The sequence below is a fragment of the Phyllopteryx taeniolatus genome, chromosome 2 (genome assembly GCF_024500385.1).
Source record: "Phyllopteryx taeniolatus isolate TA_2022b chromosome 2, UOR_Ptae_1.2, whole genome shotgun sequence".
Lineage (NCBI taxonomy): Eukaryota > Metazoa > Chordata > Actinopteri > Syngnathiformes > Syngnathidae > Phyllopteryx > Phyllopteryx taeniolatus.
The window spans coordinates 38,058,315-38,078,269 of record NC_084503.1 but is presented as its reverse complement, the minus strand read 5'-3'; the positions used below and the strand labels follow the sequence as shown (position 1 = coordinate 38,078,269).

The 19,955-nt window shown below is 42.0% G+C and overlaps 3 protein-coding genes across 3 annotated transcripts in view; all 3 read left to right on the top strand.

Annotated features, from left to right (window-relative positions):
• The window catches only part of si:dkey-234i14.2 (RNA-binding Raly-like protein), a 62,055-nt gene extending 57,463 nt beyond the window's left edge, over positions 1-4,592 (top strand). Inside the window, exons 6-7 of the mRNA XM_061766106.1 lie at positions 955-1,103; positions 3,362-4,592. Coding sequence (XP_061622090.1) covers positions 955-1,103; positions 3,362-3,400 — 188 coding nt within the window. The 3' untranslated portion in view covers positions 3,401-4,592. The remainder of the gene's footprint in view (positions 1-954; positions 1,104-3,361) is intronic.
• Positions 4,593-5,698: 1,106 nt separating this feature from the next.
• uraha (urate (5-hydroxyiso-) hydrolase a) lies at positions 5,699-9,341 on the top strand. Its single transcript, XM_061766104.1, has 4 exons — positions 5,699-5,838; positions 5,996-6,126; positions 7,089-7,224; positions 7,423-9,341. Exons 1-4 carry the CDS (start codon positions 5,785-5,787, stop codon positions 7,510-7,512), a joined length of 411 nt encoding a protein of 136 aa, XP_061622088.1. The 5' UTR covers positions 5,699-5,784; the 3' UTR covers positions 7,513-9,341.
• Positions 9,342-11,873: 2,532 nt separating this feature from the next.
• pdcd5 (programmed cell death 5) lies at positions 11,874-19,571 on the top strand. The gene is made up of 6 exons (XM_061766103.1): positions 11,874-12,068; positions 12,777-12,817; positions 13,226-13,284; positions 14,902-14,993; positions 18,877-18,948; positions 19,025-19,571. Exons 1-6 carry the CDS (start codon positions 12,003-12,005, stop codon positions 19,064-19,066), a joined length of 372 nt encoding a protein of 123 aa, XP_061622087.1. The 5' UTR covers positions 11,874-12,002; the 3' UTR covers positions 19,067-19,571.
• Positions 19,572-19,955: the final 384 nt, after the last annotated feature.

The following is a 19,955-nucleotide window of genomic DNA, read 5'->3' as shown; positions in this document are numbered from 1 at the left end:
TTGTAACAAAGATAACCGTGATACTGCCATTAAAAAATACCAATGTGCTTGCTAAAAACTGTTAAAAATAAAACTTTTTCTTTCTTGTTTATGTAGATTTTCAATCATTCTAGGGCATAATAATCGGCAAAGATTGAATCGAGGCAACAAAACTTTTCTTATGTGTTGTTTTTTTTCTGTTTTCCCGAAAACTTTCAAACTAGCATTATGATTTGCACTGGAGTTCCTGCTAATGTTAAGACACATGTGCAGTGCTTGTACAATTTTGCATCACATTACTGAAAAATGTACCCTGAGACTTTCTACAACGTATTTTAATTTTGCTATAAAACGATGCTATAAACAAGTACGTCAATCATTGATAAACATGTATGTGTATGATATGACACAGAAGCTTACGTTTTGCTTGGGCTCACTATTTGGCAAATTCAAACTATCTATTTTCACATTTGTGAATTTGTCATCACCATAAGTTGCTACCATTGCTAACAAGACCAGCATTTATTCTATATTAGACTTTCTCCTTGTTCTTATGTATTGAATTGTATAATACAATGTTTTTACAATATATAAAGGTTTTATAAAGTCTACACACCTATAAACAGGTTATCTTGATCATGTTCATTTCAAGATGTTAGACTTGACAGGAGTTTGTATTCAGCATGTGCATGTAATCACTGATTTGGCTTCTCACTTTACATTAACATGTACTGCTGTCTATTTGTATCTTGAAAATTTTATTTGAAAGTACACTAGTCACCACACCTCATAGCTTTTGGGTGGCACCTGGGAAAAATAACAATTGTTCCCTACTTTAATCTTCAAGCTGTCACTCTGCCCATCTCTTCATGCAACAACATACAACTAATACAAAAACTCAATATCTCATTTTAGACTATTGCTTCCTTTCTCTCTATAGTTCCATGGTTATACGTGTTTACTGATGTCTTGTAGGCTCCCCTTTGAGGGAGGAAAGCCCAGCTTGCTCGCTGTACGCCAGCAGTCCAGAGCACTCCCTTTCTTCCCTCTCTCCACCTAGCTCCCATCATCGAATCCACAGGGAGACCTCCTTACCGAGAGGGCCCAATGATGACCACCATTTGGTAAATAAAAACAACTCCGGTGGGACACAATAATTCTAATTTCCTTATGTTTTTGTTTGGTGATATCGTTTCATACCCTCACAAGCCAAATTGTATGGTACAAAGCAAATTAACTTAGTCAATCTGGTTTAGAGGCTGAATTTTGTCTACACTAATCTATTTTGAGTTATATTTTGCTGGATATACAGTGTTCCTAATCCAGTGCTACTGGGAGATATGAGTGACCTGACTTAAAAGCTTGCCGATTCTTTTTCTTTGACTTGCGAGTGGAAACTTGAGATACGAGTGTTGTATGGTGGCAGGTGATTTCACTCACCTTCACAACAAAGCAGCAATTTGGAAGCTATTATTGGTAAATAGTCTTTAAAAAAGAGACTTCAAGATGTTTATTGCCACTCTCAGCTGACATAAAGAAAACATAAAAACAAAGAGAATTACACATTGTGGATTTAATAGAACCACATCACCTCAGCTACCTTAATGCTAACATACAATGGGAAACTCCATAGTAATCAAAATCTGAATTGCAGTTGCACAATGTAGAAACTTGCAGATTACAGTCAAAATGCACACAAGCTTTCACGCACGCTAAAAAATAAATTTCCAAGTTTTTCAAATAGCAAGACCCAGCCGGCTGCTACACCACCACCAAGCCATACAAATGCAGTATATAAAATATTTATACACACGTGGACAAAATTTTTGGTACTCCTCCATTGATGAAAGAAAAACTCACAGTGGTCACAGAAATAACTTGAATCTGACTGAAGTAATAGTAAATAAAAATGTAATGAAAGTTAACCAATGAAAATCATCCATCCATCTATTTTCTGAGCCGCTTCTCCTCACTAGGGTCGCGGGCGTGTTGGAGCCTATCCCAGCTGTCATCGGGCAGGAGGCGGGGCACACCCTGAACTGGTTGCCAGCCAATCGCAGGGCACATACGAACAAACAACCATTCGCACTCACATTTACACCTACGGGCAATTTAGAGTTTTTTAAATTAACATGCATGTCTTTGGGATGCGGGAGGAAACCGGAGTGCCCGGAGAAAACCCACGCAGGCACGGGGAGAACATGCAAACTCCACACAGGCGGGGCCGGGGATTGAAACCCGCTCCTCAGAACTGTGAGGCTGACGCTCTAACCAGTTGCCCACCGTGCCGCACCAACTAAAATGTTCATCAAATTTGTCGACGTAGGGACGGGGGTTATTTGTCTGCTAATGTGTCAGCTGCATTTTCCACCTGCACGGATAGTATCGGAAGTGTAATCCAGTGGCTTGGTGACAAAGTCCTGACAGACAGTGAAGTCACAAATATGCCTTTTACTTGCTCTCTATGTGGAGGTGTGCTTTTCTCTTCTGACACTGGGCTGTCTGAGAACAAGTAGCCACTTGCCTAGTTGCAACCCCCTAGCTCCGCCCTAGTCATCATGGAAACAAAAAGACATACTCAGTTTTGTAAATGCGGTCGTACTGAGTTGCAGCTCATTCTTCCTCATCAGGAGAAAAAAAAGGATAGTGACTAATTACTGAGACATTGCTTTTGAATTGTGCTTTGACAGAATTATTTTAAAAAACGAACTCATTATAAGGGCCTGGACAAAAATGATGGTTTGGCCACATCACGCGGTGTGCGGCAGTCTGAGGCGCACACACCAGATTGAGCAGCAAATGTGCAGCGAAGGGGAAAGTGTGACCAAAAAAAATTGTTATTTTTAATTATATTTAATAATGTCATTACTGTATGTTTTTAAAAAGTATACTAAAAAAAATAAAACATTTTGTTGTTATATTGAGAGGCAGGAACGGATTAATGGCATTTCCAGTCATTTCAATGGGGAAAGATGATTTGAGCTACAAGTGTTTTGAGTTACACGCATGGTCAAGGAACAAATAACAACTTGTATATCAAAGTACCACTGATATTTAGGTAGTCACCGATGGTGTTGCCCGCCAGTGAGGGTTCAGTTACCACTCAGTCTGAATGTGAATGGTTGCCTGTCTTCCTGTCTCTATATATGTGCCCTGTGATTTACTAGCCAACAGTCCACCTTTTGCCCTAAGTCCAGCTCCCCAGAAACCTGAACAGGATAAGCTGTATAGAAAAGAGATGAATGGATGGATGGAAGCTTGTTGTTTATACTGTGACTTATGAAAGTTGACTCTCCAGACCACTGTAGAATTAATTTGTGATGAAAGCTGAGTCATTCTGAGCTTGCAATTTCATAATGTCTCTCTTTGTTTGATGTGGCAGATGAACAATCACAGCTTTGACCCCGAAGATGAAATATGAGGCTTGAAGAAAACAAAGTGCAGAAGACAAGAATGAAGTGACAAAAGTTGTGCAAAAGAACAGCAAACGATGAAGCCACTATCTTTATTCTAAGCTCCACCGGGAGTGCACATATCAAACAACACTGTACATTTGACTGGTTGCTGCAGCTGTATCTGCATTTTAGTGAAAAGAAAAGAAAAACAAAAATGAAAATATACACCTCATACTCATACATGCATATGAGATGTTTTAGGATGGATTGAGCAGGAAGGAGTTAAATCTTATTTCCAGAGTAGTTGTGAAGGACAGCTGGAGGCAGAAACCTGCATCCATATGCATTCCTATTGTGCTGTACCAGTGAATTTGCATGAACACAAAGGCTCCAGCAATAATCCAAATACAGTATTGCAGTGTTAATCCAAATGAGGAATTGGAATCCCCTGGTGAAAACATAAAATAATCTAGTACTAATTTCTGTTTATCACAATCGTTTAAGCCTTCTTCTGACTGGAATTGAAAATGTCAGACGAGATTGTACATGGTAATTTACATATGTTTTGCTAGAAGGACAAGAATTTTTCTGCTGCCTCATCGGTTTTACTTGAGCAAGGACAGTAAAAAAAATTCAAAAGTTTAGACTTTAACAGTCCATTTAACAGAATGAGGAATACTGAATAAGCACATGCTGTTAAAACAATGTGTACGCCTCATACGTGGTAAACCTTAGTATTTTCAGAATGCAGTATGAATGTACTGTTTCCATGGAAATAAATTATCCGTCACTCCACTCACATATTATCAGACTTTACAATACAAGTAAATTATAGAGATTAGTCAATCTCACGGCTCTTGATCAAGTTCTGTTTAATTATGTTATTCTGTATGTACTAGTATGCCATTTTGGAGTCATTTTAGTACTTTCAAACAATTAGACTGATACCACTCTCTTCCATGATGAGTATGGCACAGAGCTGTGTCAAAGTGCTGTGACCCAGGTCAGTGTGTAATATTGTGCATTATTGTAAACTTAACTGTAAGTGTTCAGCTGTCTGATTTCACTTTTGCTTTATTTTGTACAAAAAAATACCTGTATACAAAAACAATGATGCTATTACAAATTATTTGGTGTTACATGTTTTTGTTGCCATTCATGAGATGAACCAAGTGGAAAATACTCATTGTCACTAGTAAAGGTATTTTCATATTGATTATACAAGTGATGGGAGTGTGTTTTTATTTCACCAATGAGGGACCAGTGATGGCATGAAGTATTAAGAGATAAATATTTGGGAATCGGTAATTGACTGGCTAGGGTGACGTTTAACTTTCCGATTCGGTAGCAGCAATGTTGTTTTCTGGATGGATGGATGAATGGATAGATGAATATATGGATGGATGGATATCCACCCATCCTGTGTGATGTACTACGTGTACCTTTTGGATCATATATCCAATGACCATCTAACTGCATAATGTTGAGACCATTGTTGTTTAAATTACAGGAAGTCCTTGCGTTATTCGCTAACCGATGAAAATGCAGTAGTAAAGTCATAATTACAGTAAATATTTTCATGAAAAACACTTTTTGGCCATAGATATAAAATAATGAAATGAAAACGGCTGACAAAAAATATATTTTCTTACCTTTGCTCCTGTGGTTGAATTGCACACTGGAAATGGCGAACACTAGTTCATTTTGCGCTGTTTTTGTAGCTACAAAGACTCCGTATACATCTTCTTCACACCTTACTGTGGATCAAAAACAAAAAGCCTGACTGAGAACGAGATTGAAACAAGGTTTTATTCAGTAAAGCATTAACACATTGGGAAAAAAATATAGCATAGCCAATGCACATCAAACTATCCATCCATTCTCAACACCGCTTGTCCTGTTTAGGGTCGCAGGGCGCTGGAGCCTGTCCCAGCCGACTTAGGGCGAAAGGCGGACTACACCCTGAACTGGTTGCCAGTCAGTCGCAGGGCACAGACGTGAAACAACCCAGAGAAAATACTATAACTGTCTCGTGGGATGAAAGGCCCCTATGTCTGTCTACACATGAGAACTCTTGTCAACCATTGCAGTGCCCTCCAGGAGGAATGTGGTAAATAATCACCACTGTTGAAGCTGTTAATTGGGTTTTGGTTGTCAAATGCTTTACTTTTTCTTAACCATATACAGTATATACGGTACTGTACATTCACTACACACACATATAATACTGTAAACTTAAAACAACAATTTTTTTTCCTCATCTGCACACACTTAAGCTCCAGAAGAACTGCCCACTTTGACAGATTCCCACAAAGTACAAAGTGCTGCAAGCAAATAGGAGGAGGAGCTTAGTTCTTGCGTAACCAGTTTGCTGTTTAAAGAGAAGTTCGGATTGTATTCATCCGTGCATATGAGTTCAAACAGGCTACAGCGACTCAAGAGCCATATTTTGCCTAAAAATAAGGTAAGAATGTTGTATGCTTGACAAAGGGTCCTTTTAACACTCTTTGCAAAGTGATTAATGCGTTTAGAATGTATCGTACACAGTATTAAAAGTCTGGAAGTATCATGTGTCTGCCTGTCTATCTAGTTATCTATCTAATAAGGTGATTGTTTTGTAGATAAGAGCAATGGCAAGTCCTCTGACCACACACGTGCTGAACACTGCCAATGGTGTTCCCGGGGCCAAGATAGCCCTCAGCCTACATCGACTCGACCCCTCAACTGAGACATGGCTGTTGATTAACACTGGGTAAAACATCCATCAATCAATTTTCTTGTGCTTACTACCTCTCCCAGCTGACTTTGGTTAAGAGGCGGGGTACACCCTCCTGGACGAGTCACCACCCAGTCGCGGCGATATCATATAGTCAAACAAGCATTCACGCTCGCGCCTATGGATAATTTAGAGTCTTCAGTTTACCTAACATATAATATTTTGAGAATGTGGGAGGAAGCTGGATTACCTGCAGAAAATATGTGAAAATATTGCTAGCTACTATAATTCCAAGGAAAATATTGAATTTCTTTTACAGATGCTCAAGATATTTCCTACTTGATATACATCAATATGAAACTTTTGTTTTTATTACTGAAGGCCTATTTTGTTGTTGTAGAGAGGTACTGTACATCTAACGAATAAAGAAGAGAAGAATATAAACCACATATTTACATCATTTTAAAAAAATTTAGATTATCAATAATGGCATCAAGGCAGACAATGCAATAGCGCCACATGCCGGAGTATAAAATAAACTACATACATCCAATTAAGAGGTCATAATGTCTATAAAAGGCGGCACGCGCCGCCTGTGTGGAATTTGCATGTTCTCCCCGTGCCTGCGTGGGTTTTCTCCGGGCACTCCGGTTTCCTCCCACATCCCCAAAACATGCATGAATTGGAGACTCTCAATTGCCCGTAGGTGTGAATGTGAGTGCGGATGGTTGGTTGTTTGTATTTGCCCTGCGATTGGCTGGCAACCAGTTCAGGGTGTACCCCGCCTCCTGCCCGATGATAGCTGGGATAGGCTCCAGCACGCCCGCGACCCTAGTGAGGAGAAGCGGCTCAGAAAATCGATGGATGGATAATGTCTCTAAACAAATAGAAATGTATTCAGTTTGTACTTGTGGAGATGTTTCTCTTTTCTTGTCTATAGTGAAATCACAAAATCCATCAATAAAATATGACATTATTTTGAAATACTGTCTCAACAGGCTCACAAATGCTGATGGCCGCTTCCCTGGACTCATCTCGCAACAACAATTTCTGTGTGGTGTGTACAAATTGCGCTTTGAAACTGCTCAGTACTGGGAAAGTATGGGGGAGACCTCCTTTTACCCATATACTGAGGTGAGACCTGCTTCCAATGAATGTGCATTGAACTTCTTTGTTTTTCAACGTTCTTACACTTATTAGGGAGGCCTGAACATTGTCCTCACTTCTTGCAGTTTTACCACATTTCTGCTCCAGTTAATTCATATCCAATGTTACTATCGTACAAACCGTATCAGTTTAATACAGTTGGTGACCTTCATGTTTTTATTTCAGATTGTCTTCACCGTAAGCGACGCAGATCAAAAGTACCACATACCACTGCTCTTGAGTCGTTTCTCGTACAGTACGTACAGAGGGAGCTAGAGGTCAAGTGTGTGGTGACCTTCAGCGACTGGCATGCTTCTTTCTTGGAAACATTCTCAGTTCAAATGACACGAGTGCTATAGCCATTCTACTCAAAAAACAAATGTGCCAATAATTATTTGTATTCTTTATAAGAAATTAGGTATTACAACCAGTATTAGTCTTTGAAATTAAATAATTATATTTTGATACATTTCACTTAGTAGTAATATTTTAACCCCACTTAATGTAATTTTTGGAATATGAATTAAATTATTAAACATGTATGTATGTAACATGCAGTACATTTTTTGATATGTCTCTGTGAACTAAAAGATTGAAGCAGAGTACACATATGGTATACCAATTTTAAAAATTTGAGTGACCCTACACATGATGAGGAAAAGAATCTGCATGTGTGTGCTCATTGTTGCTTGTATGGCATGAGATGTACAGTACTGGAAATGACCAACACCATATCTTATATATCTTCACCGATAATCGTGAGTATACTGTCATCTGTCGTAGTACCAAGTGAAAGGCAGTATGGGCACCCAGACTGCTGGAAAATTGTAGTAGTAGTAATAGTAGTACATTGCAGTTGAAAATTCTTCTTGTCTCCTGGTCTGCTTGGCACATGCAAGCATTCACTCTGAATATGTTCTTCAGCTAGTAGAATGCTGTTTTAGTGATTGATTTGATATGACTGTTGAAAGTCAAGTCGGAATATATCAATACACCAAGGTTTCGGACTTGGACTTTGGTTTTTAAAGAGACAGACTCCAGGTATTAACATCAATCCTCTTTTCTTTATTGCCAAATGCAATTATCTAAGTTTTGTTGTGGTTTAATTGAATAAGGTTTTGGCTCATCCAGTTATTTATCTTTTTTAGACAGTAACACAACACCTCAATTGAACTGTAGTCATCTGGAGACACTGCTAGATATAACGGTGTGTCATCTGCATAGCTTTGATAGTCAACATTAAGGTTCTGAATAATTTATACAAAGGGTATGATATCCAGGAGGAGAGGTCCAAGAACTGACCCTTGAGGGACCCCATAGGTCATTGCCATTCGATGAGCTTGAACACTTCCAATGGTTAGGAAATAACTAGTTTTCCCCAGGTAGCACCTGAACTATTTAAGGACTGTTTCATTTAGTCCGACCCAAGTTTCCAACCCGTTTAGCAGTATATTATGATCTACCATATCAAAAGCCACACTGAGATCCAACAAGACCAGAATTGACACATTTCCCGAGTCAGTATTCAACTTTATAACATTTAGCACTTTCATAAGAGCTGATTCTGTACTGTAATGAGTTCGGAAAACTGACCAAAGTCCATTTAAATGCAAGAAGAACAGAATAGGCGAGAGTTGTGGCAGAACAATCATGACAACACACCTACTCACAATCCCCTGAGCATGTAACACTTCCTAGCAAAGAAAAAACATCGCCGCACTGGCACAACTTCCCTGCACACCCGACCTGGCTTGGTGTGATTTTTTTTTCCTCTTTCCCAAGCTCAAGGGGGTCATCAAGAAACAAATTTTAAAGACAACATCAAGATAACCGTGATGACGGAGCTGCGGAGGACCCCGGAAGAAGCCTTCCAGTAGGCATGAAGGTGTGACAGAGAAGGCTGGGAAAGCGTTTTGGACTCCAAGGTGATTAATTTGAAAGGAAAAACATGTAGTTTGTAGTTGAAATATATCTTTTGTGACACAATATGTCCTAAATGTATATTTGTCAGAGTGGCTTTTTGTTGTTGTACAAGAGTCGCTCTCCAACATACAGTCCTTGAGAGTTTTAACATACTTGGCTAATAAAGATGATTCAGGTTCTGATATGTCCTGGAAGTTTGCTGACACAACTCAGAAATATTACACAGGTTTAACATTTACGATTGTCAGCCCCGACAGATTTGGCTCAGAAAACTCACTCTTAACACACCCAACACACCAGAATAATCGGTCAGGATATCACAATCAAGGCCTTTACTAATTTAGGTGTGATTATCCATCCGTGTGTTTGTCCTGCTGTACTTAACTCAAAAAGTCACACACACAATACAACATACAAAAAAATTATTTTGTATAAACAACATAAAATATGTTAAAGAAAACCTAACCCCAATGTTGTCTTTGAGATAACGGTTAAACAAACTGTAATAGTGCATTACTGCCACCCATTGATCTGCAATGACTGCTGCTTTGGCTTAGAATCTAAACTATTTGCAATAAAAAATAAAATACCAATTTTTTAAAAAATCAAATACATTTCTAAACATGTTATCTTTTGCTTACTTTCTCAAAATTAATCTTAACGTTTGCCAGCTCTCCTGTATTTATTATACAACCCCTATTCCAATGAAGTTGGGATGTTGTGTTAAACACTTAAATAAAAACAGAATACAATGATTTGCAAATCATGTTCCACCTATATTTAATTGAATACACTACAAAGACAAGATATTTAATGTTCAAACTGATAAACTTTTTAGCAAATAATCATTAACTTTGAATTTTATGGCTGCAACACGTTCCAAAAAAGCTGGGACAGGTGGCAAAAAAGACTGAGAAAGTTGAGGAATGCTCATCAAACACCTGTTTGGAACATCCCACAGGTGAACAGGCTAATTGGGAACAGGTGGGTGCCCTGATTGGGTATAAAAGGAGCTTCCCTGAATTGTGAACAAGTGTGTGAGAAAATAGTCGAACAGTTTAAGGACAATGTTCCTCAATGTACAATTGCAAGGAATTTAGGGATTTCATCATCCACGGTCCATAATATCAGCAAAAGGTTCAGAGAATCTGGGGAAATAACTGCATGTAAGCGACAAGGCCCAAAACCAACATTGAATGCCTGTGAACTTCGATCCCTCAGGCGGCACTGCATCAAAAACCGACATCAATGTGTAAATGATATCACCACATGGGCTCAGGAACACTTCAGAAAACCAATGTCAGTAAATACAGTTCGGCGCTACATCCATAAGTGCAACTTGAAACTCTACTATGCAAAGCAAAAGCCATTTATCACCCAGAAACGCCGCCGGCTTCTCTGGGCCCGAGCTCATCTAAGATGATGCAAAGTGGAAAAGTATTCTGTGGTCCGATGAGTCCACATTTCAAATTGTTTTTGGAAATTGTGGACGCTGTGTCCTCCGGGCCAAAGAGGAAAAGAACCATCAGGACTGTTATGACACAAAGTTCAAAAGCCAGCATCTGTGATGGTATGGGGCTATGTTAGTCCCAATGGCATGGGCAACTTACACATCTGTGAAGGCACCATTAATGCTGAAAGATACATACAGGTTTTGGAGAAACATATGCTGCCATCCAAGCAACGTCTTTTTCATGGACGCCCCTGCTTATTTCAGCGAGACAATGCCAAACCACATTCTGCACGTGTTACAACAGCGTGGTTTCGTAGTAAAAGAGTGCGGGTACTAGACTGGCCTGCCTGCAGTCCAGACCTGTCTCCCATTGAAAATGTGTGGCGCATTATGAAGCGTAAAATACGACAATGGAGACCCCGGACTGTTGAACAGCTGAAGCTGTACATGAAGCAAGAATGGGAAAGAATTCCACCTACAAAGCTTCAACAATTAGTGTCCTCAGTTCCCAAACGTTTATTGAATGTTGTTAAAAGAAAAGGTGATGTAACACATTGGTAAACATGACCCTGTCCCCGCTTTTTTGGGACGTGTTGCGGCCATAAAATTCTAAGTTAATGATTATTTGCTAAAAACAATCAAGTTTATCAGTTTGAACATTAAATATCTTACCTTTGTAGTGTATTCAATTAAATATAGGTTGAACATGATTTGCAAATCATTGTATTCTGTCACGTCCCAACTTCATTGGAATTGGGGTTGTACTTCTCTTTAAATTACTCCTCTATTTCATATTTTTACAATTCCTAGGTACACATTGATTCGAGATCATTTCAATACATATTTCACATTTTGCATGCCTTCCCATGGTAAAAAAAAGTTTTATTTATTCCATAATTTCCTCACCCTTAGAGCAAAAACAAAAACACTTATTCTGGTCATCAATTCTCAGGTTATTCCTTGAATATCAAGATACCTTGTGGATCTTTTCACCTCTCGAGCTAATTTTTCTATTTCCATATTTATCTTAAAAGGGTACAGGTGATTGATCACTTCATCTTTAACATATACATTTTTACCTTACATACAATCATGATACCTTCTCTTAATTGCAATCATTCTGTATGTAGTCATTATTGTTTTTTTAATTTGCACCCTAGCTCATATTTTTCTGCACTTAATAATTACTAATTCAATTATTCTCTTGCTACATTTGTTTTGTCCTCCACGACAACGAATGAGTCTAGCTCTGTATTCGATAGCTTTAGTCTGCAGTTGATCGGTTTATACGGTGTTGATTGCACTCCCCTGAGCTAGCCAGGGCCTTGCCTGCGATGCGACTTTAGCGTTCGTATTTAACATTTCTTCATAATTTCAGCACTCAAAAATCATGGCAGACGACGAGTTAGAAGCAATTCGACGGCAAAGAATGGCAGAACTCCAGGCAAAACACGGGGTAAGGACTAAGGAGTGAGGGAGAAACGGAAGCGTGTTAGCTAGCACTCACCGACCTAATCATCGAGATGTTAGTAAATCACCTGTCACGTACACGATATGTGTTGTAAAATGTGAAAGTCACGCCTCATGTACGTTAAGTTTAATATGCCAAGTTTTCAATATGATAGTACTTACTCTTTTTTTTTTTTATTTATTTATTTTTTTTGCCATTTTGCTAGCTAGCTTGTTGTCTACATGACAGTGCACACCGCTCTCATTCTGAGATTGTTAGTCGAACTGCTAGCATCGTGCATAGTGCCTCAACACAAAGTAGACGCCCAATCATTGTTTAATTAAACATGCATGTTTGTAGCATGGAATTAGAATGATCGTAACCAGAGTTAAGAGCCCCCCTGATGTTTCGTTAGATGTTTTGTCTTTGTATAAACGTGTAATGCACAAACCACTGGTTGACGCCCACTCATGATGTTTTACAACCAATTGTGATCAGTATTTACACGTCTAAATGAATAAATCGCAACTAAAGTTATCATTACACTTTAAATATGGAACAGTCTGTGTGCAAAACCTGTAATTTCTAGTCTAATGTCAGTTTTTGAAGCTTAATTCAATATTTTATTCAAATTAACAGTCTTGATTGTATTTTTGCTTTCTAAGATGAATGTAAAAATAGTAACTGTGTGGTTGTGATGCTTTGTCGCTTAAGGATTCCTCAAAGAATCAGCAAGGAGAGGAGGCCAAACAAAGGTGAAATAATCTCAATTGCCTTTCAATGCAGAAAATAACTAACATATATAAAGTACGAAGGAGTATTAGTGCCACACTGAAAGAGTGGATGTCAAGATGTCCATCCAAATTTAAATGTAATCATGGGACCAGCTGTTGCTGTTTTTCACTCCAGGCCTGCCATGTATTAATTGAGTAATACAATCACATATTTGTTAATTAACACTTCTGGTTAGATTCCCAAAACAAAAGTGCAGGCAGTGCAAGTGCATTATTGTTTTTCGAGTGCCCCTAAAACACCTCCATAGAATTTGCATTTTAGTTGCTGTTATTATGAAAGAAAGGGAATGGTAACATTCTTTTAACGTTCAAATTTCAAATTGTTATTGTTGCTTGTGTGGTTCAACTAATGTGGTGTTTTATTCACAGAGAGGAGATGAAGAACTCCATATTGTCCCAAATTCTAGACCAATCTGCTCGTGCCAGATGTAAGTCGAGCCCTTAAATTTAAGATTACATGTTACGGCAACAATACAAAGAGGCATGTGATTATTTGAAGAAATTTTCAGGAAGTACAAAGGATTCAAATAAAATCAGAATTTTTTTCCCCCCCCCCAATAACTGATTTTAATTAATTGATTTTTTTTAAAGCCCTTCAATGAAAAGAAACAGCAAAATGACAATGACATTAGTCAAAACTTGGAGAAAGTGGCCCTTTAAACACAATCCTTAATACCTTTTAATAAAATATTTTAAATGTTCAGCAATTTAAAATCAATAAATTAATCAATAGATCCTCTTGGATGAGTATGTAACAGCAAAACTGTCACTGAACATAACATGAATAAAAAGTGTTGCTTCCATAGAAAATCATCTTTTGAACCGGAAAATATGAACAAACTCCTGCATACGGTATGTAGTATTCCAGGTACATGCCAACTTGCCAAGTAGGTGGCCTAGTTTTAATAAACATATTTTGGCAAGGAAAATAAGTAGTGACTGATTTTGCAATGTATAAACGGACACCATGTCGTGGGTTGTTCAACGCGATCGACTCCCTGATTGCTTTCAACAGGCTCCTCTCGTCATACGTAAAACAATGTGAAGTTTTCCCTTCTGTGTCGCGCGTAGAGAAACATTTGGTGCTGTGGGTCTCCGTTTCAATGCTGAAATAAGTTGGTCTTGCTTCTATCTTTTAACCATCTTTTAAGATGTTGGGTGAGGCTGCAATGATGCACAGCCAATCAGCTCACGGGATAAATCCACTCATGCTCTCATTGGTCGATGTCGCGCCGGGAACCACTCACGCGCCTTGTATGAGTGCCCGTACAGTACAGGCATTTACAGGCATGTACAAAGCCTCTGAGTCAACTCATCTCTTTGGTCTGCATGCAGGGACACCTTCTCGCACGCACATCAACATGAAACAACTCGTCTTTCCGCAATATGGCTGCCAATGTGGCTGTATTTTTTTTGTTATTATTTTATGAATATTTTGGAAAAACCCGCGAAGCACTGAAGCCGCAAAACGTGAAGCGCGAAGTGGCGAGGGAACACTGTATTCCAATTGAAAATTATCATTCATTACATAGTGGAATCACCGCAATGTGTTGAGAACAAAACAACCTAAGCATGATCCATTGAAATCGAAATCATTAAACCATGAAGGTCTGCATTCCAAATAATGCAGCCACTTGAGGCGAGCGTTGTTGTGTATTAGAAGGAACCCAAGGCCCACGGCACCAGCATAAGGTCTGACAATGGCTCTGAGGATCTCATCCCAGTACCTAATGGCAGTCATGGTCCCTCGAACGCAGAGGCCAGCTGGCTTGCACTTAAGCTTAATATCCGTGAACTTATTTTTTTTTTTGCGTGTGTGTGAAAGCTAAAATGTTGGCCACTCATGAAAACTAGTTTCCGAATACCATTCAGCCCGGTCATTCAGTGTGCGGCGGGCTTTAACCTACTACCTTCTGACACGTCAACATTATAAAGAAAAATATTTAATATTTTGCTTCATAACTGATGATTCATTGATTAGTTTGTATTGCTCACTAAAGACTGATTTTTTAATTTTATTTTTTTTCTTCTCCTCCTCCTGACAGTGAACAGTCTTGCTTTGGTAAAGCCAGAGAAGGCCAAAGTGGTTGAGAATTATCTCATTCAAATGGCTCAGTATGGATCGTTAGCAGGAAAGGTATGCAAATGAGCTGATGCTTGAAATGTGTGTGTGTATGTATGTATATATATGTGTGTATATATAGATACCCATCCATCCATTTTCTTTACCGCTTATCCTCACTAGGGTCGCGGGCTGCTGGAGCTTATCCCAGCTACCTTCGGGCGGGAGGCGGGATAAACCCTGAACCGAATTTATATTTATATTTATATATATTTATATATATTTTTTATTCCCCTCCTTGAGCCGTCACCTTGTCGTGGTGGAGGGGTTTGTGTGTCCCAGTGATCCTAGGAGCTAAGTTGTCTGGGGCTTTATGCCCCTGGCAGGGTCACCCATGACAAACAGGTCCTAGGTGAGGGACCGGACAAAGCACGGCTCAAAGACCCCTAATGATGACGACAAACAATGGACTTCGTTTTCCCTTGCCCGGACGCGGGCCACCGGGGCCCCCCACTGGAGCCAGGCCTGGTGGTGGGGCTCGAAGGCGAGCGCCTGGTGGCCGGGCCTGCACCCATGGGGCCCGGCCGGGCACAGCCCGAAAGGGTAACGTGGGTCCCCCTTCCCATGGGCTCACCACCTGTGGGAGGGGCCATAGGGGTCGGGTGCAGTGTGAGCTGGGCGGTGGCCGAAGGCGGGGACCTTGGCGATCCGATCCCCGGCTACAGAAGCTGGCTCTAGGGACGTGGAATGTCACCTCTCTGGCAGGGAAGGAGCCCGAGCTGGTGTGTGAGGTCGAGAAGTTCCGACTCGATATAGTCGGACTCGCCTCCACACACACCTGGGGCTCTGGTACCAGTCCTCTCGAGAGGGGTTGGACTCTCTTCCACTCTGGAGTTGCCCATGGTGAGAGGCGCCGAGCAGGTGTGGGTATACTTATTGCCCCCCGGCTCGGCGCCTGTACGTTGGGGTTCACCCCGGTGGACGAGAGGGTAGCCTCCCTCCGCCTTCGGGTGGGGGGACGGGTCCTGACTGTTGTTTGTGCCTATGCACCAAACAGCAGTTCAGAGTACCCACCCTTTTTGGAGTCCTTGGAGGGGGTGCTGGAGAGCGCTCCCGCTGGGGACTCCATTGTTCTGTTGGGGGACTTCAATGCTCACGTGGGCAATGACAGTGAGACCTGGAAGGGCGCGATTGGGAGGAACGGCCCCCCCCGATCAGAACCCAAGCGGTGTTCTGTTATTGGACTTCTGTGCTCGTCACGGATTGTCCATAACGAACACCATGTTCAAGCATAAGGGTGTCCACACGTGCACTTGGCACCAGGACACCCTAGGTCGCAGTTCGATGATCGACTTTGTGGTCGTGTCATCGGACTTGCGGCCGCATGTCTTGGACACTCGGGTGAAGAGAGGGGCGGAGCTGTCAACTGATCACCACCTGGTGGTGAGTTGGCTCCGATGGTGGGGGAAGATGCCGGTCCGACGTGGCAGGCCCAAACGTATTGTGAGGGTCTGCTGGGAACGTCTGGCAGAATCCCCTGTCAGAAGGAGTTTCAACTCCCACCTCCGACAGAACTTTGCTCATGTTCCGGGGGAGGCGGGGGACATCGAGTCCGAGTGGACCATGTTCCGAGCCTCCATTGCTGAGGCGGCCGACCGGAGCTGTGGCCGTAAGGTGGTCGGTGCCTGTCGTGGCGGCAATCCCCGAACCCGTTGGTGGACACCAACGGTGAGGGATGCCGTCAAGCTGAAGAAGGAGTCCTATCGGGCCTTTTTGGCCTGTGGGACTCCTGAGGCAGGTGATGGGTACCGGCTGGCTAAGCGGAATGCAGCTCTGGTGGTCGCTGAAGCAAAAACCCGGGCATGGGAGGAGTTCGGTGAGGCCATGGAGAAAGACTTCCGGACGGCTTCGAGGAAATTCTGGTCCACCATCCGACGTCTCAGGAGAGGAAAGCAGTGCACCACCAACACTGTGTATAGTGGGGATTGGGCGCTGCTGACCTCAACTCGGGACGTTGTGAGTCGGTGGGGAGAATACTTCGAAGACCTCCTCAATTCCACCGACACGCCTTCCCATGGGGAAGCAGAGTGTGGGTTCTCTGATGCGGGCTCTCCTATCTCTGGGTTTGAGGTCACCGAGGTAGTTAAAAAGCTCCTCGGTGGCAGGGCCCCGGGGGTGGATGAGATTCGCCCGGAGTTCCTAAAGGCTCTGGATGTTGTGGGGCTGTCCTGGTTGACATGCCTCTGCAACATCGCGTGGACATCGGGGACAGTGCCTCTGGATTGGCAGACTGGGGTGGTGGTCCCCCTTTTTAAGAAGGGGGACCGGAGGGTGTGTTCCAACTACAGGGGGATCACACTGCTCAGCCTCCCTGGTAAGGTCTATTCAGGGGTGCTGGAGAGGAGGGTCCGTCGGGAAGTCGAATCTCAGATTCAGGAGGAGCAGTGTGGTTTACGTCCTGGCCGTGGAACAGTGGACCAGCTCTACACCCTCGGCAGGGTCCTCGAGGGTGCATGGGAGTTCGCCCAACCAGTCTACATGTGTTTTGTGGACTTGGAGAAGGCGTTCGACCGTGTCCCTCGGGGAGTCCTGTGGAGAGTGCTTCAGGAGTATGGGGTACCGAACCCCCTGATACGGGCTGTTCGGTCCCTGTACGACCGGAGTCAGAGTTTGGTCCGCATATCCGGTAGTAAGTCGGACTCGTTCCCGGTGAGGGTTGGACTCCGCCAAGGCTGCCCTTTGTCGCCGATTCTGTTCATAACTTTTATGGACAGAATTTCTAGGCGCAGCCGAGGCGTAGAGGGGGTCCGGTTTGGTGGCCTCAGTATTGCATCTCTGCTTTTTGCAGATGATGTGGTTCTGTTGGCTTCATCAAGCCGTGACCTCCAACTCTCTCTGGAGCAGTTCGCAGCCGAGTGTGAAGCGGCTGGGATGAGAATCAGCACCTCCAAATCTGAGACCATGGTCCTCAGTCGGGAAAGGGTGGCATGCCATCTCCAGGTCGGGGATGAGATCCTGCCCCAAGTGGAGGAATTCAAGTATCTTGGGGTCTTGTTCACGAGTGAGGGAAGAATGGAACGGGAGATCGACAGGCGGATCGGTGCAGCGTCTGCAGTGATGCGGACTTTGTATCGGTCCGTTGTGGTAAAGAAAGAGCTAAGCCGAAAGGCGAAGCTCTCAATTTACCGGTCGATCTTCGTTCCTACCCTCACCTATGGTCATGAGCTGTGGGTCGTGACCGAAAGAACAAGATCCCGGATACAAGCGGCCGAAATGAGTTTCCTCCGCAGCGTGTCCGGGCTCTCCCTTAGAGATAGGGCGAGAAGCTCGGTCATCCGGGAGGATCTCAGAGTAGAGCCGCTACTTCTCCGCATTGAGAGGAGCCAGATGAGGTGGCTGGGGCATCTGATTCGGATGCCTCCCGGACGCCTCCCTGGTGAGGTGTTCCGGGCATGTCCCACCGGGAGGAGACCCCGGGGACGACCCAGGACGCGCTGGAGAGACTACATCCTTCGGCTGGCCTGGGAACGCCTCGGGATCCCCCCGGAAGAGCTGGATGAAGTGGCTGGGGAGAGGGTAGTCTGGGCGTCCCTGCTGAAGCTACTGCCCCCGCGACCCGACCCGGATAAGCGGTAGAGAATGGATGGATGGATGGATATTTTTTATTTATTTATTTATTTTTTGTCGTCCAAGTGTCTGTTGCCGTACTAGAGCAGCTCAAACTACCGGAGACAAATTCCTTGTGTTTTTGATATACTTGGCAAATAAAGAGGATTCTGATTGTAATACTGATAATAATAATAATACCTAAGTCTTTCATACCAGAGTTGTGATTAAACACACCGTAATAGATTGTTTTCTTTGGCCGATCTTTCTCCAGAAGGAATCAACTTTGTTAACAATGCTATAACCATCGTATTGCTAACAAAGGTATTTTTTCTTCCTTTTGTTTTGCCAGATTTCAGATTCAGACTTGATTGAGATCCTAGAAAAAGTCAGCAAGCAAACAGAGAAAAAAACAACAGTCAAAGTATGTTGCACTAATATGTCACAAATTATTGTCAGCGAGTAGGTTCTGATTTATCTGAATACTTTTTTTTTCTCAGTTCAACAGGCGGCGGGTGGACTCAGATGAGGAAGATGATTAGCTCACAGCTGGAGCTGTTGAATGAGCCAGGAAATGCAAGGGACGGATTTCACTGGGACTCTTTGACCAGTGTGTTCCTGTTAGCATCCTGGAATGCCGCACTTGTTTCTGTGTGCCTCTGGAAAAGACACACCTGGAGAGGAGAACAAAGAAACGGAATTGACAAAATGATTGGGTGAAAGTCCCAAGACATGTTGGTTAAAAAACATACAGTGTCAAATACAGTGTTTGCTTGCGGTTTCATTACACATTTGCGTTACTCTTGTTGAATTATTGACAACACGACTGTTTTACTCCCCTATTCAGTTTTCATGATTCTTTTTCTTCATCATGGTTTCAAATATTCACCCACAGAAACTGGAAAAAAAAAAAAACAGCAGATGAACTCATTACTCTCCCGGGGATGTTGGACTTGGAAATCTTTTTGCAAACAAACATGTATCTTTAATGTTTACAAAAAATAAAAACAAAAAAAAAGGCCTTACATTAAAAAATTGTTCCAGCTGTTCACTTTCACTTTCTGCATTGCTTAGGTCGGCCTATCCAGTTCGTTTGGCGTGAGAGGCGGAGTAACTCAGTAACTAAATATGTAATACATGTAAGCCTTGGTTGTATATAAAACCAGCATCAAATTATGCTCATGCATTTTCATAAACACCAATATGTAAACAAATTAACTTTTTATATAAAAGTTATAATAATTATTGGTACAGGCTATTATTGGCATCTTAATATCAGAGACAAATTGTTTTTAAACATACAGTACTTGGGTGTTTTTGAATCTCTGGAGCAGAATGCTGAAAGGTGTGTATAAATTCAATTCCGTGTTATCCTCTCAAATGAGTACTAGCGTTCAATTACAATAGTTTTCCATTTACTGTACTGTAAAT